Source organism: Galendromus occidentalis, unplaced genomic scaffold, assembly GCF_000255335.2.
Source record: "Galendromus occidentalis unplaced genomic scaffold, Mocc_1.1 scf7180000077497, whole genome shotgun sequence".
Taxonomy (NCBI): domain Eukaryota; kingdom Metazoa; phylum Arthropoda; class Arachnida; order Mesostigmata; family Phytoseiidae; genus Galendromus; species Galendromus occidentalis.
The window spans coordinates 444,271-460,494 of record NW_003805485.1 but is presented as its reverse complement, the minus strand read 5'-3'; the positions used below and the strand labels follow the sequence as shown (position 1 = coordinate 460,494).

The 16,224-nt window shown below is 50.3% G+C and overlaps 3 protein-coding genes across 3 annotated transcripts; 2 read left to right on the top strand and 1 right to left on the bottom strand.

Annotated features, from left to right (window-relative positions):
- Positions 1 to 2,172: 2,172 nt before the first annotated feature.
- LOC100907004 (probable phosphoserine aminotransferase) lies at positions 2,173 to 4,897 on the bottom strand. The gene is made up of 5 exons (XM_003746429.2): positions 4,799 to 4,897; positions 4,160 to 4,329; positions 3,805 to 3,983; positions 2,873 to 3,132; positions 2,173 to 2,788 (listed from the first exon to the last, which is right to left on the bottom strand). The coding sequence occupies exons 2-5, from the start codon at positions 4,291 to 4,293 to the stop codon at positions 2,264 to 2,266; spliced, it is 1,098 nt and encodes a 365-aa protein (XP_003746477.1). The 5' UTR covers positions 4,294 to 4,329; positions 4,799 to 4,897; the 3' UTR covers positions 2,173 to 2,263.
- Positions 4,898 to 6,072: 1,175 nt separating this feature from the next.
- Positions 6,073 to 8,920, top strand: LOC100905936 (zinc finger protein 341). The gene is made up of 9 exons (XM_003746498.1): positions 6,073 to 6,088; positions 6,432 to 6,620; positions 6,776 to 7,007; positions 7,118 to 7,284; positions 7,540 to 7,643; positions 7,767 to 7,864; positions 7,989 to 8,216; positions 8,321 to 8,512; positions 8,623 to 8,920. The coding sequence occupies exons 1-9, from the start codon at positions 6,073 to 6,075 to the stop codon at positions 8,756 to 8,758; spliced, it is 1,362 nt and encodes a 453-aa protein (XP_003746546.1). The 3' UTR covers positions 8,759 to 8,920.
- Positions 8,921 to 10,306: 1,386 nt separating this feature from the next.
- Positions 10,307 to 12,495, top strand: LOC100907150 (uncharacterized). Its single transcript, XM_003746430.2, has 4 exons — positions 10,307 to 10,535; positions 10,696 to 10,869; positions 11,526 to 11,677; positions 11,877 to 12,495. The coding sequence occupies exons 1-4, from the start codon at positions 10,486 to 10,488 to the stop codon at positions 12,224 to 12,226; spliced, it is 726 nt and encodes a 241-aa protein (XP_003746478.1). The 5' UTR covers positions 10,307 to 10,485; the 3' UTR covers positions 12,227 to 12,495.
- The last annotated feature ends 3,729 nt before the right edge of the window (positions 12,496 to 16,224 follow it).

Genomic DNA, 16,224 nt, shown 5'->3' with positions numbered 1-16,224 from the left:
CGCGGCTCTGGGGGTGAGCGCTCGTTAGAATTCCGGAAGCTCGGAACCCCGGAGCTCGTTTTACATCAATTGCGGAATCTCGAACGACTCGTATTTTTTGATGACTCATTAACGGTCTTCGTGAGAGAAGGAATGCGAGAATCGCGAGCTCGGATCATGTGCTCGACGGTGCCAATTTATTGCCATCGGGCAATGCGAAGTTAATGTTAGCAGATAGCGAGTGACAAGTGATTCCCTGCAGCAAACTAGAAACGCTTCGAAGGGAGTCTGAGCTTCATGAGAGGTGAGTTGCACAGATCTCGACGAAAAAATTTTTCGCATCCCAGGAATGAAATGACACAGGTATACGGTGAGTGAGCACCATTTTTAAAAGACATATCTGGCAGATATCGCGAGTCCCTTTCCTCCTCCCGCCTCGAAGAACGACTCGCGCAGAATATAAACAAACATGGCGGCTTCCCTTCCTGCTGCTGCTGCCAGATTGAGGCTCGAGATCGCTGTTGACATCCGGAGAGCTTGCGAGCTGTGTGAAACCAATATTCTACGGTTACCGCGGAAAGCTCCGGAACAAGTTTCGAACTTACCCTGAATTTCTTCGCGCCGAGACGGGATCGATAGGGCGCGATGGAGCGAGGAATGGTCGCTCGAGGAATTCAACAGGACTGGTCGAACCGGGAGTACATTGAAATAATCTCCGGTAGCATAAAGAAAATCGCGGACTTCCTGACATCGTTCGGTTAGTGTTGCCCAGCTTCAAAAGACTTCCAGCAGACTGTATTCTTATGTCATTCCGAAATACGGGGTTGGTCTCTGAAACATCTCATATACAGCTCCGAATGGCCGAATGAGGTGATAAGTGATGAGTCCTGCGTGCCTATCTGCGATCAATCCGGGGACCGATCGGGGAGTCCGACCTTTCACTGATTCCAAAAGAAGACGAAGGAATTGGGAACAATCAAGCTGACTTGGCGGATATTTCCGTATGACTAAGCTCTCACCACGCGGTTGCTCTTAACGGAAACTACTCCCATTGCAGACATGTCCTGCAGAGCGAGGTTGGCAACTCTCAACGAAAAGCTCACGGCACTCGAGCGGAAGATCGACTACCTCGAAGCAAGAGTGAGAATTTCCTCATGGTGATTTATCCTGATCTCCGAGCGAGTGGGGCTCAATCTCGGATGCGGAGGGAGGAGTCCCAAAACCCTAGCCGTTCCGGATCGAAGGATGATCATTCATTTTTCCTTAGTCGAGATTTCCTGGAGGGCGCAGCCAGTCGATAAAATCCCGCCCTGAAGATGTTTTCTCCTCCTCAGGTGACGAAAGGCGAAACCCTGTCGTGAGCTGACAATCAGTGTCAAAAAAAGCACCCCCTATCGAATGATGACCAGACCGCGGTGCCGATGAAGCCCACGGAGTTTCGGTCACGGGCTCCGGGAGATAATTTCCTTACCCAACGGATCGGAAGCGTGACGCGATGGAAGTATTATCAATAGTGTAAAATACAGATGACCCCGTTCTTCCCCTCGATAAGTTGTATTCATTCCCGTGTTTCCAAGAGCTTGCTCGGGGCTGTCGCTCCCTGTTGAGTATTCTCGGAGGAGACACCTTCCACGAGGAACACTGATGATATTCAGGAACATGAAGATTCTCGTGTCTTTTCCAGATCGGGAATCGTTGATTTTTCTCGAAAGCTTCCATTCAGCTCGGTATTCACTTCTGTCCGAGCAGAGGGTCATCCTAAATTCGCGAGCTCCTACGTCCGCTGATCTGATTCGTTGATAGATCTGTCCGAGAGAGATCGAAGCCCCGTGCGCGATCCCCCAAGACCGATGAGGCTTCGCCCAACACTTCTCATGACCGCAGGCTAGGCTAAGGGGGGGTTCGAAACTTCGTTCCCCAACGAGCGCGCGGGCAATTCAAGGGGCGTCCGACAATGGTGTATGATAAAATACTCCCCTATCGAACGCCGCAGCGCGGGATGCGTCTGTGCGGCCGACGTGTACGGAGCAATGCTATACGCTATACATCGACGCGATGGAAAAATTCTGGGCACGCCCCTGTCGGGAGGCCATGAAGAATCATCACCTGCTTGTCGATAATGGAAAACGATAATTCCCAATGGAAAGTTTTATTCACGTATGCGGAGCAATGTAAACAACGCAGATTGATGGTTTCATCACCGCTCAAGAACCTGTTTTAATAGCCGGTATCCAAGTCCTTCGAGGATAACCACAATCCGCGAAACGTGTCTCCTCGTTCTACGTCACTGATTCTGAGCTTTGAAGGTCTTCATGAGCTCGATGAGTCTCAGTGCTTGTTCTACCTCCATTGCGTTGAACATTGAAGCACGGATACCGCCCACGGAGCGATGACCTTTCAGTTGAATCATGCCGGCTTTCTCAGCTTCTGCCAAGAATTTTTTTTCCAAAGCCTCGTCACATCTGATTCGGAACGGGATCGTAGTTCGGGATCTACAGGATTTGTTGATTGAATTCACATAGAAACCTTCCGAAGCCTCGATCAAGTCGTAAAGGGCTTTGCTCTTCTTCGCACTGCGTTCCTGCATGCCTTCGACTCCGCCGTGCTCCTTAATCCACTTGAGCGTCAGACCGAGGAGGTAAATCGAGTACGTGGGCGGCGTGTTGTACAAAGATGTGTTGTCCGCGGTGATTTTGTAATTCAAAACCGACGGGCAAACCGAAGCGGGATTCTCGATGAGGTCTTCCCTCACGATGACTAGAGTGACTCCCGCTGGTCCCAGATTCTTCTGTGCACCGGCAATTATCACCTGATTCCATGGTTAGACGGAATTTAGGACGAGGAGCTCAATCGCGACTGTACTCCATAGCTGAGCTAGTCATGGGATACTTACACCGAACTTCGAGACATCGACCGGTCTGGTCAGGATGTTGGAAGACATGTCACAAACTATGGGACAGTCCACCGATGGGACTCGTGGAAATTCGACACCGTGTATCGTCTCGTTGTCGCAATAATAGAGGTAAGCGGCGTCTGGTGATGTTTTCCATCCGGACTCGGGCGGAATGTTGTCGAATTTTGCTGGTCGGGGGAACACCTCGTTTACTTGAACGAACGATGCGGCCTCTTTAGCTGCTTTCTGACTCCAAGTACCTGTAAGATGGATCGTAATAATCACATATTCGCGCTCCGGTATCGCCTTCAATTTCCCCGCGGTGTCACCGAGATCGGAGATCCTCGTTGTGGTCCTGATCTTTCGCGATGTTTTCCGCGCCGCTCCTCTTCGAGCGCGTACGCATTCAGTTTGGAGCATTCTCCACTAAAACTGCCCGAGAATTTTTGAGATTATACTGCACGTTCATTCCGCGAAAACTTTCGAATCTTGTCCCTCATTTTGACGGTCTGTGAACGTCGTCCGTAGAGAATAAAAAATCTTATCACTGTCATCATGAGGATTATCTGAGTGCGATTGAGAGAGCGTGATCATGATCACAGACAATCAGCAGCATCGCGTCGAGACCGAACTGGTTCCCTGAGATCGCAATTCACGATAAGGTTTATAATCTACGGGAAGGCGCGGAGAGCACTCGCGCGATACCAGCCGCTTTCGTCATGATTTTGGCGAGAAAAGACCCTGCCAGAGGAGTATTACGACCGAGACACATAATGAGACAGCGGAATGCCGCCGAAAGTCACGCTGGGCTACCGCAAGATGGTCTCACGGAATTCTCCCCAAGATTCCGAGCCGAAGTGTGAATTGAATGCTCCCTGAAGGAAATTCTCCGTTGATTCAACACCCGAGAGCAACTCTGCGTAGATTCTCACCAGTGACAACGTAATCCGCCTTCTGTTCTTTGAGCTTCGGGCAGAGATTCAGAGGTACGGCCGCGAACTGCCCTGTACCGCCGCCTTGCATGAAAAGAACCTTGTAGTTCGGAGGAATGCTCAGGATATCACGCAAGTCCTGCTCCGCGGACTTAATGATCTTGTCGAAGGTGGCCGACCTGTGGGGGAATCGTACGATGCGCGATAAGCGTACCATACACCGCGGAAGTCTAGTTCGAATCCTCTGGTGTTTTAAAATATCTCAGCCGAAGATCTCGATATTCCAAAGGAAACCGGCTCTAGAGATCTTCGACAATAAATATTCCATGCGAAGAATCCTGCAATCTGTCATCACCTGTGACTGAGTTCCATGACTGAACACCCAGATCCATCATAGTTCAACATCTCTCGCTGCGCGGTTTTCAAAACTTCCAGAGGAACCGCGGAAGGTCCGGCCGAAAAATTTAGAACACGGCCGCAATCACCCATCGTAGACTGACTTCACTTGATTTGCTTCAAGATCAACTGAAAATTATGGAGGATATTTATCAATGGCGTGCCGTCTCATGTGTCTTTCGGCGTTGCTCTGTCCCATCAGAGGCATTCCCCACGCAAACGACTAGACGCGACGATGTCGGTATGCTTCGCAACCCTTCTCCCTATCCTGGTCTGCTCTGAGTTTCCCCTTGAGGCAGCGCGAAACTCCGACCCACGGGACGAGATTGCAGATCGTCCGAAAACGGTAGTCTCGCGTCAGAGTGAGCCCATATTCTACCGAGAGCTACGGTGACAGCCTTCCAATGTACGACCTTGATTCTACCGAGTGACGTCTGGCGGTATAGCCCAATGTCATGCCACGTGCATCAGCTGCGCCTATCGAGAATCGAACGACTTCTGCCGCCGGTCCTGAGGACCCGAATCCCAATCGTGGAGGAATCTTGAGCCCCTGAATTTTTCAGCAGGATGTCTCAAGAAACGTCGTCTGATCACCCACCTTGAAAATGAGCTGTGCGCTGTTTCGAGTGCGGGAAGCGTCTCCTCTTAATGTTGCTCCCTAGAGCCGTATGATGGTGATTCCTCTCACCCAGAACTCACGATCATGAGAGGGGAAAAGCGGAAGATCCGAAAGCTCCCGCCATAATCTCAGAACATGCTAAGAGCTACTGAGAGAAGGAGCTGACCAGCCGGGAAACATTTGCGTTTACACACGGATGCTACTGATGTCCAGAAAATCTCTCGTCGTCCCTCTCACGGTGTGTTCCCAGACCCATATGCCAATGCAAACTCCCGAATAAAGGGCTGAATCATTCATTCCTCTAGGAGTGTAAGAATTCAGATCATGGGATTACGCCGCGCTTCCGGGCTGATGCAGAATGTCATATGGGAGAAGGGCTCTCAACAACAGGTGTTGCGGATCGTGAATCTGCATGGGTTCGGACTTCACTGCACGGAGCATCTTATGTTTCCAAAATCGTATGATCCCCCCAATCCTGATGAGGGAGACGGCCTTCCTATCTGGATCGGGGTTTCATCTCCTATTCCCGGACTCGATGTCCCCAAAGTAAACGTCCGCTCCAAATCATTGTGACCCTCAGATCGTAACGTAAAGGAGAGACGAACCCCTCGACCGCCGCGCTGTGCCGAGCCGCTTCTGACAGCGAGGCTTCTACTCCGAGAGATGAGGAAGTTGGGAGAAAAACAAACACGCACGCTGTTTTCGTTCGAAAAGAGCAGAGTCTCTCCAAGATCGGCGTTGCTCGAGATTCTGTTCGCTAAAAGCATCCGGAAATATGTCGACGATTTTCCGCTCGCGTGCTCGACGGAAAGGCCCATACTCATACGAGCAATTCATTCCAATTCGTTCGACGTGATTGAGTTTTTAATGAGTCGTCGCAAGAAATCATTGTGACTCCATCAGCAAGGTAGGTTCAGCTGATCCTTTCGTAGAGTAGCCCAAAAGATGTCCCCTCTCTCTGGGAGATTCCGCGCTGTTGATCGGCGATTTTGTGTATATGACTCCGTGGCTGATGGAATTGATCAGATTCGTTCTAGGCGGAGTTGGCTCTTATTCGAGAACTCCCCGCCTTTAGCTCCTTAAGTCGGTCCTGAGGCTCTCTGTGGGAAGATTACTCCTTTCGTGAGTCCATGTCGAGGGCCTTCAGAAGCTGCGCTCGAGGGTGCATCTGCGAGAGCAAGAGCCGAGATTCCGACATCAATCAAGGAACTTTTTCTAATCTTCCAGACGACGATCAAGCGATAAGCTCATGCATGGAGGACCTCTCAGGTACGATCCCTCACGGAAGGCTCACAATCGCTATGCATGGGATTCGGCAGAGCTTTCTCTCCGATTATTATTATTCGAGAGAGAGAGATTCGTGCATCTGCTCATCGAATTCTAGAAACTCCACTCGAAATATCGATGGAATTCTTTCCGTGTTCTCATGGACGAGCGTCCATTGCACTTGGAAATATTGAAACTTTCCATTCCCCAATTCATTCCTCTTCTCACCATGGGTGCTGAGTTCTAACGCTCCCGAACTTCAGCATGATGGGAGCATGGTCGACGTTGGGCAACGAGTGCTAGCCACGTTTTCATTAATCAACGGGTGATTCTCATCTCTTTGCAGATGCCATCCTCCGGGAAGACATTTCCATCCTCAGATGTCCTTCTCCGGGTCCAACGTTCGGCGCTCCGGCAGATCCTCGATTGTTCGCCTCGAATTCAATGTACCAGTTGCCGGAAGCTGCCTACCCGACAGCGGACCAAGTGTACTTCGATCGCCAGATGCCGACGGTCTCTTTCGGATTCATACCGGGTGAGTGATCTCGGACTCCTGGGAGTGCCCAATACCGCGCCTCCAAGCCCTCGAGTTGGATTCGTGTCCATTGTTAAGCTGTGCCCGTCGCTGAGCTGATCACTCGGTGTTCATTCTGAGGTTGGACTCGATTTCTCACAATTTGCTTTCCTTAGATTTATATGAATGCAACGACGCGGTCCCATCGATCTTGGAGCCCGATTCGTCTGCTTTCCCATCCAACGTGGAGCCGCAGACGAGTTTTCCGAGCGGCGATGACACTACCGAAAAACGTCCGATTGCGGCATCCGCAAAAGGACACAAGCGCAGACCTCTGCCGAAAGCCTTCACGTGTGCCCACTGCAAGAAGGAGTTTACGAAGAACTTCGATTTCTCTCAGCACATGAGGTAGCTCTTGGAGTGCCGCACACCGTCTTCTCGATACTCCACTAGGAAGATAGACTGCTTCGTCTGAAACTTCTCACTAGAAATCTTAATTTTCTTGTGGGTCTCCATAGATCTCATACTGGAGAAAAGCCCTTTCTATGCATTGTTTGCGGTCTCGCGTTTGCTCAGAAATGCAACGTCAAGAAACATCTGGTCACCCACATGGTTTGGAATCCCCATCGCATCCACGAAGAATCTTTCACCACGACCGGACACCTACCGAAAGAGACGCTCAGAGGTACGTGAAGGACAAAGTGACATTTTTGAGCCGGAGAACTGTTGAATAATAGAATCTTCCCGTTAGCCTGGAAGCTGTCTCTGACTCCATTTGCCTACGGAACTTTCTCCGTCATCTATCGCGATAATTATATAGCCCGCGAGTTGCATGCACTGGATAGTCGAGCTTTCAGGACTTCGCGATCAGAGTGGGGAAAACAATCCGTCAAGGTCTGAATTTCATGTACCTCTGCTTCATTTCCGTTTCCGACTACAGGGAACAGCATGGATAAAGGATTCGAATGTCGCTTCTGCTCAACTACCTCCTTCGCCACCTACGCTGATTTCAGGACTCACCTAAAAACGCACATATCCGAGCGGGTGAGATTTCCTTCCTGAAATCGATGCATCGCAGAAAATTTATGTCCGGGAATCTACCGAGAGTCTTGTCTAATGTCTGATGAGAATCCGTCTCTTCTGACGCGACAAAGATTTTCCATGCAGGTGTTCCGATGTATCCTACCATCCTGCGGAGAAACCCCTGGGAACGCAGACGAACTCCTCAATCATGTGAAGCACCATGACGTTTTCAAGGAATATAGGTGCGTCCTAAGTCAGGGCTTAAATGAACTGCGATTGAATGTTGCCGGTGCCGTGGGGCCAAAATTAAGGAGCGACGACCGGGAGCAGTGATGAGATCAATTCCTAAGGAGCTCTGCTCGGCAGGTGCACACCGTGTGATGCAGTCTTCCCAAACCTGTACCAATTCAGTTTCCACAACCACGCACACAGTCGGTCGGAAGAATTGGGTCCCCAGAGGAACTCCGGGAGGCGCGCGCAAAGATTCCAATACAAGTGTGAGATATGTCAAGAACGATTTTCAGAACCTGAAGACCTCAAGGAACATCGCGAGTCTAAGGGCCACCTTTACAACTGCCCCCATTGTAGCAGCCGGTACGGGACAGGATCGGCTTATCAATTCCGCAAACTTATTCGGCGTTCCCCTGACCTTTTTCTCCGAAGTTCAGATAAGAAAGATAGAGGTCTCGCTCCCTCAGGTTCTCGGAGGAACGGTACTTACGGCGCCACCTGGCTGTCCACGAGGCAGAAATAGCATTCCTCTGTGAACATTGCGGCAAAGGCTTCAAGCTCAAACACCACTTGGCCTCGCATATTTTAACACACAACGAAAAGGCATTCTCTTGTCCGAAATGCTCTAGAGCCTTCGCTAGACCGGATCAAGTCGTGAGGTATAGAATGGATGTCAGTTTTTCATCCGAAGCCTACAGCTCACGATACCCATTATGCAGAAACTCCTGTCTACTCCGGAGGATCTGATCGCATCCCTTCTCCCAACCAGGCATGTGAAGGCTGTTCACGAGCCGCGCGCGTTCAAATGTGGGAGTTGTTCGAAGACTTTCTCCCGCAAGGACAAGCTTCAAGAGCATTCGAAGCATAGAAGGACCCGGTGTCTTCCTCTCCAAGACACACTTTAACCGCGATGCCCGTGTATTCCAAGATCCCCCGGATCAAGGTTGATTGCGATGGGCGTCTTCCAGACTGGTGTTCACTGATCTCATGTGCAATATGCGGGGCGTACGTCCTTATCCGTAAGGCGACGCCTCAGGACGAATGGCGATGCCGCTCAATAAATCGATGATTCTCTAGTATATGTGTGTTCTTCTCGGTCTCGTCCAGTATCTAGCATATCACGTATGATGATTCCGTCTGATCTCGTCGCATTTTTCTTGCGTGATCAAATCGTAGAACGCGACTAGCCGTTCTGTCTAGATAGGAAAACAGAATGCGGAACGATCTAATTAGGGATTAGCAGGTGCCGAATTTCTGACGACACGCTCTCAGAGCCGGACGTCACGCCGTCACGAGAAGAAGGATCAAGGCCAGCTCATTGCAAGAATCTTTCAGATTTTGGATGACGCTCCCATTGATTGACCCTGGGATATGATGCGTAGGAAACTAGTCCTCGGAGAGAGTGGCCCACTCATCTTCAACTTGGAACTTTGGGATACGATGAATCCTCATCTACAATAGCATAAATCCCAATCGAGCGTGCTCTAGGAAGTTGAAATTGCTCGCCGAGTCCGCGGCACTCAGTGACGCCACTGCGCCACCATCTGCGGACGGAGACGGAAACCTGTAGCCTTTGCTGTTCGGTCTCCCGTGCTCAACCTGTCAAGTCACACAGATATTTAATCCTAGCCGGGCAGGAATTTCGTCTCCCGATGCAAGTCCGGACACAATTTCGTGCTATATGTTGTCTCCTCGAAAAACAGGCGCATCTCTCATAGGTCGCCTCGACAGCGGTTGGGGAGCTCAGTGCCTCTGCTTCAGATATGGTCAGTGTACTTTGAATTTTTCGCTCATAACCGATCATTTATTTTTGAGTTTGCCCAGCCGCAACTGCTCAGAGCCATGAGAAATCATCCCGCGACGTTGGAACTTTGTGCAACGTTCGAGTGCTTCATGAACACTCATACGTGCCACGAACGAGAGCGACTCAATGCTGTTCTGGTTTTATCTGGAGTGTAATTGGCATTCTTTGATGAGCTTAAGCGGTTGATTTGGAAATGGGTGGATGAACTGGACCGATTCGAGTATACCAGGTTCCCTCCTGGATAGTGAGATCTCTCCAGTGCTTAGTCTGGCTACCTCCCATGGTCATCCGGCGATCTGTGAATCAAGTCTACGGGTTGCCCCTATGAAAATATTATACATATCCATCCGAGAGGTCCCCCAGCCGTCATTTGATCGCAGCGATCCCCGTCACCGCCGCCGCGGCAGTGGCCAAGAAAAGCGGAAATTCTAAGAACAATGTCTGGCATCAGACGTCTGAGTGAGAGTTGTCAACTTGTGTGAGCGTTCGAGTTTTGCTGCCTCACAAGAAATTCTCCGCTTCAATGACGTAGAGCGTGCTCGTCGCGCCCATGGCAGTGCAAATGCGAACATTCGACCATTCCTAGGGAATCCCGCTGCGAGACATCTCGGACCACATTTTTGAAGGCGGGCGTGATCCGTTCAAGAGTGCGAGCTCTCGAATGTCTTATCGCTTTCCGTATGACCGGTCATTATGAGTTGAGATGGAAACAGCGAACTGTACGCGATACCCTCACTTATCGCACACGTCTCACAGAATGTTTTGCGGAGCCGGAGAAGCCGAAATTCCAGTGCGAAGTGAATAGTTAGTCGAGGAAAACTCGCGGAGATGATTCGCCAAATACTTGTGTGCATCCTCTGCTCGCTTCACCAAACCAGGTAAACGGCAAAAAATTTCGGCAAGTTTCCTTGACCCTCTCCATACCCGTATTCTACAACTACGACGAATTCCTTCCGACGGCGTTCAGAAGACTGCGCGCGTGGGATTGGGAGACAAACTACGTAGAGGAATACGGCTCCATGATTTTCGAAATTTCAGGAGCCTTGGTTTCTCCAGGGAAGCACATGGTTCCCGCGAATGGTTCCGGAAGCCCAACGGGCTTTCGATATTGAAGCCTAATGGAACTCGGGTCGTCACATCAGGTGTCATAGTCGGTGAAGTCGTTCACGACGAAGCCGGGCGCATCATTAATTGCCGCTTCACTGAACTAAGGTGAGCGAGCAAAAGCAGTATGGGAGACATGAGACTGTCGGGTAGTAGAATCAATGGTCAACTGAGTCTCGATCGGTGGTATGCTGACGAGAGGCGGAATTTGAGCGCACACTCCTCTCAGCGTCTGCTCCTGGCGGAGTGAACCTCATATGCTCTGAGCAGATTCTTTCGGCGAAGAATCATATCGCGAAGGATTATCTCCAGACGTTTTAGTTTCGAGTGATACTACTACATACTCCAGGCATCCTTCTTATTCTGAAGCTGATTCCCCTCATGGAGGCGCGGCAGCGAACTAGCTTCTCCTCAGGAAAATCTCCCTGCACATTATTCGTTATCACAGCTGCCAGACCAAGGCTGTCTAATCTCGAAAACTGTCGACCGCAAGTATAGGGCATATAGGGAAAGCTCTCCTCGAGAGCATAAGATTCGACTCATCGCAGCGAGAAATCATCCAATATTTTCCCGGGAGAGCTTCGACATTTCTCTGTGATCGGTCTATTCACGACACTCAGGTTCAAGCTCCTGAGTCCCTCAGTGGTCGATGATCGGAAGATTATTATTGATGAGGTGTAAGCTTTCATCAGATAATTGGCAGATTATTATTGATGTAAGCTATCATCAGATCATTAGTGAGTGATTGCCTCATCATTCTGCAGGGACCGCGCCGAACGCGATTTTCTGTACAAGAAACTGGGACGAAAAGCAGAAGTGATCGAATTCGAGGGCATGATCACTCTCATTAGAAAATGCGGGGAGGTTGTTGCTAGCAGTCAGGTGTTTCCACGCTTCGCGAATCCTCTGCTCCCCGGTAAGGAATACATTGTTCATTCTCCGTGCAGTCCCGTCATGGTTCCACGACCATTTTCTCGATTGGAGAATCTCTGCAATCGGCCGCTCGAGTCGTCGTCAGCCTTTCGAGGACTTGGCCACCGCTCCACGGGGCTTCATCCTCTCTCGATCGCATGATTCAATGATACTACGTATAGATGCTGCAATTTATGATTCAGGGACTCTTTGGTGCGGTCCGGGAGATGCGGCGGAAAACTACGGAGCTTTGGGATTAGTGCGAGGACCCGATGCTTGCTGCCGAGACCACGACCTGTGTCCAATAAGAGCGCTCCCTGGAGAAACCACGACGTCCAAGGGACCAAATCAATACACGATATCGGACTGTCGATGCGATCGAGCGCTGAAACAATGTCTCAAAAGGAGCCTCAAAGTCGAGAAGGGTCTCGCGGCCGGAGTCGTATCAAGAATAGTCAAAATCGGACTGGGGGAATGCTTCGCCGAAGACGGCTCGGTCACATCCTCGACTTTCAGATTTTTTGATATTCTGCGACAGACTGGGGGAGATTGACGCTCCATGGATAGGGTTTGAAATGGATTCAGCAAAGACGAGCGGAGGGTTTGAATCATCAAATCTGTCACGGCTCATTTTTGAAGGCTTCCGACGCGGATTTCGAAGAGAGCGAAGTTGTACAGGACAATCGGAGCATGTCTTCGACAATAGTTCGTAGGTAGGATGATTGCTGACGCTTGATCCAGTTTCTAAAAACCGATCATACGATGCATCCGGAGGAGTGAAGTATATATTCTCGAATGAAGACGCAATATAAACTCTGTATACTCCGATAAGACTTCGATGTCTCTGTAGACGATAATTTCGGTGAATATCTCACCGCAGGGAAACGAGGGAGCCCAAGTTTCACGTTTGGACATGTCGCAGATCTGAAAAGAGAAGAGAGCTTCACCGTCGACTCTGAGGCAGTTCACTACAGTTCCTCCTTGCTATTGTCCGAGGAGACGACGGTACGATTCTGGAGATTCTTCGCCCTGATAGAAAAGTTGGCCGCGCCGGTTTTAAATTCGAGAAGAAGGTCGGACAGTGAACATGAGTCAGTCGACAACGCGTTCCGGGTCGAATGGCCGATTACCAGATTTCCGAAGGAACCTTGCTCCGATTAGCTTAGGGGCATTTCGCGGCTCCTTCTGATCGGAAGACACATTTTTCTCCTACTTCTCCTCCTCCACTCAGACCGCCAGCCTGTTCAGATCAAGTGGACCGAGGTTATTCACTACCAGCGGTAAGCGACACAAGACGTTCCCACGAAGTACCTCGTTGTTTACAACAACAATTACCAACTTGACATTCGAAAGCTACGTACAATGTTGAAATGGTATCGGGGTTCTTGAGCTCTGGTTGTTCCCGCGACGCATTTCGATTAAGCAGCTCCGAATTGAGTTCATGAACGGATCTCTTGGGCTTGGATTCTGGATAACCCTTCCAGTATCATGATTATTATCACCGACCCGAAAATCCGACTCTGGTATATCTGAACGATGTGTCATACTTGTGAGGCTACCCCTATACGAAGCAAACGGAAGACGTTCTCTCGTGGAGCCAGGAGACTCTTCGATACCTACGGACTGCGAAGACGATGCGGGTTTTTCATTCACCAGAGCGTTTCATGAAACCATGAAGACTTTCCCATAATTGAAAAACCTCAAGGAGCAAACACGCGCCTCCGGTGGTGGCCACGGCCTCTTCTAATCATTGGGAAGGTCTCATTGATTCCCGGTATCGCAATAGATTGGAGTTCCGCTCCTCATATGCACCACGATTTTTCACAAAAACCTCGACGTTTTCCGCTTCCTCTCGGGAGCTCTGGCAGCCATGAGCTGGTGGTGACCAAATACGACGAGCTCCGGAATCCCCATTTTTCTATCGTGCGGCTTCTATTGCAGTCTATGATGTGATTCAATATTCCGCATCGACGCTCCTCAGGAAGGTGATGGACCGTAAGAATAATCAAGCTCCGGAACCGAGTGAACTTGATATCTTGGACAGGTTTCTAGTCTCGCATCCTTCGCGCTGAACTCCGTCTATCCCTTGAGGAACGACCATGTCCTACCTTGCTGGATCGCTTTGCAGAATACCTCGATTCCGACTCCGTTCGGTCGGGGGAAGCTCACCCGTCAGAAGTTTAGGTATCGGAGTTCTAGCCTAAGAAGAATCTCGAAGCTTCGCCATCGTTCGGACCTCGCGACATCCACAGACTCGCGGTCATTAAGCAACTCGAGTGGGGAGGTATGCCCCGAAATACCTCGTGCGCATAGGTTAAGATTCAAGGTGGAGCTACGGGAGAGCAATCATGATTTTCGGGGAATTTCCAATGCTATGCCCCTCCTCACGACTCCGACTTGGGGTCAGAAAGCTTCACGTTTTATAACACGGGCACGCTTGACTTCGATTGATCGATGATTCCCGTCAGACCTGTATCGCCTGGTAGCCCCTCGGGAGTCACATGGCAAGCACGACCCCTGCTCTGTCTACGAGAGTCCGCCCGGATCGTGATTTCTCGGGGAGACCGTCTCTCTTGATTCTGTCGGAACGGGAAGATTCCATGGCAGGAAACTTTGCTCATTCACAGCTCGTGATGAATATCGATCCCACAAGCGTCGTTCGAAGGAAGCCGCTCTACCGCAATGACCTGACATTCCAGAAATCCGTTGTAAGTGATGTAATCTTTGTTTATAACTCTTGGGTTGATTCGCACGCGCGTGTTCCCTCGACTCTTGATCCGCCGGTAGATGGCATGGTGAAAGAAAGTAAAGTTCGAATCACCTTCATCGCCGGCTCGTTGCAGTATCTCATGATTGAATTAATTCACAGAGAAATATCTTCAAAGATCGACGCAAATTGAAATCGACGGAGCGTTCTACGAATGAGTGGTTGCGGAGTAGAAAAGACGATCGAATCAGTTTTCACCTTCTCAAAACTCCAGGAAGATAAGGATCGTTGGTCTTTCATCATCTCAATGAACCCACGAGTCACCGTCAATCTGAACTTGAGATACGCCCGATACGCGTGATTCCGACCCAATTTCCTCAGGAGCGCTGAAGTTCCAAGCAAGCCAGTGAACTTTTCTTCGATTCGCGATGGAGGAAGAGTTCTCCGCGCAAGAGCTTCCGGGCAGCCGAGAAGAATCATCTCAAATCAAGACGCCGCCGGCGGCATCTCGCGATAAGCGATCACTTGCGACTCACTCGCTTCGCTCACGACTTAACATTCGCAGCCCGACCTGCGCTCTAACGTTAGTCGATCCCACCGGTCACCGGATATGATTTCAGAGAGCCTGTTTTTCAGGCAACGGAGTCTATGGTTCGAGCCTTATATGGGACAGTGAATCCTAAGACTCGGTTCCTTGACTTGGCATTGGGGAGTTCAGGCTCGCGTGCCATGCGACAGTCCGATGAGAATCGTATCTGAAAGACCCCAAAGACTCCTGAGGATTCGACATTTTCTACGAACAAACTGTCGCGTAGCGCAAGCGACGGAAGGAAAACGTCACTGGGTGGTCAATGCTATGTCTAATCTCGACAAGAGAAGCTGACGCGCGAGAAAATGCTCAATTCTCGTCCCTCTTTGATGATCTGTCTGTTCCAGACAAGACCAGATTTGACTGCCCCACATGCCTGGCCTTGCAGCTTGCATCACCGCACAGTCACTTCTCGAAGGCAATAACGGCGTCGTCAGCCGGAGCGGCGTCTACAAGAAATTCCGGCGGCGAAGGTGCACCGAATAAATCGTTCCGGAGTCAGAAATGGAAGCGACGCCTTTGTTCAGAATTATTGCGTGTTCGCTGATAAAGCCGTTAAGTTCGTTAGAAGCCTTGCCGCAGAGTGCTGTCCAGACACTGACGTTTAAACGAGCCTCACGTGTTCCTGACTTCCCGGAATGTTTACCCAGTGGAGTAGACGAGGGAAAGCCGTAAGATTCGACGGCTGGTAGAGAAACATCCTCGGCCCATTCTTCTTGAAACTCCGGTTTGGAGGAATATGCATACATATATATCCCTGAGGGGATACCAGGGGCGGATTCTGTGTATGGGGATCCATCTCTCGACGCTTCGCTCTGTTTTGCACGTTTCATCTTGCCCATCAAAAAGGATTGAGGTCCGCTTATTAGCGGGGCTGTGAGTCATTGCTCGACAGGGATACCAGACTTCGGAGTCCCGTCCCATAAGGCATCCTTTGGTACGCAATAAACGTATATATATAGCCTGGTATTAAACCATAATCTACTGTATCCGAAAAGATACGGACTCGCCAGGGTCTATGAAGGCTCCGGGGCGTCTCGGAAACTTCAATACTCTGCCCCTTACCGCTGAACTACTGTGAAGCTGTACGTGCCTCCAAGCAGAGGACGTGAAGGGGGGTTTTTCCTATGAGTCTCTTCGAACGAGGCTCACCAGACACTAGGATTCGGCTTGCCTGCTCTTCTGACGCCCGATACTCAGACAAGACGGACTCAGGAGGGCTGACTGAGCATTGAGTACCAGTCCTACGCGGTTC

Bases quoted from the DNA above. Each gene is read 5' to 3' on its own strand.
- LOC100907150 (XM_003746430.2), top strand. From the start codon at position 10,486: ATGATTCGCCAAATACTTGTGTGCATCCTCTGCTCGCTTCACCAAACC. The intron at 10,870-11,525 runs GTGAGCGAGCAA...ATCATTCTGCAG, and splicing joins TGCCGCTTCACTGAACTAAG to GGACCGCGCCGAACGCGATT. The intron at 11,678-11,876 runs GTAAGGAATACA...TTTATGATTCAG, and splicing joins CGCGAATCCTCTGCTCCCCG to GGACTCTTTGGTGCGGTCCG.
- LOC100905936 (XM_003746498.1), top strand. The intron at 6,621-6,775 runs GTGAGTGATCTC...TGCTTTCCTTAG, and splicing joins CTCTTTCGGATTCATACCGG to ATTTATATGAATGCAACGAC. The intron at 7,865-7,988 runs GTGCGTCCTAAG...TCTGCTCGGCAG, and splicing joins GACGTTTTCAAGGAATATAG to GTGCACACCGTGTGATGCAG.
- LOC100907004 (XM_003746429.2), bottom strand. From the start codon at position 4,293: ATGGGTGATTGCGGCCGTGTTCTAAATTTTTCGGCCGGACCTTCCGCG. The intron at 3,984-4,159 runs GTGATGACAGAT...ATTCCCCCACAG, and splicing joins GTCATGGAACTCAGTCACAG to GTCGGCCACCTTCGACAAGA. The intron at 3,133-3,804 runs GTGAGAATCTAC...TCCATCTTACAG, and splicing joins GGCGGATTACGTTGTCACTG to GTACTTGGAGTCAGAAAGCA.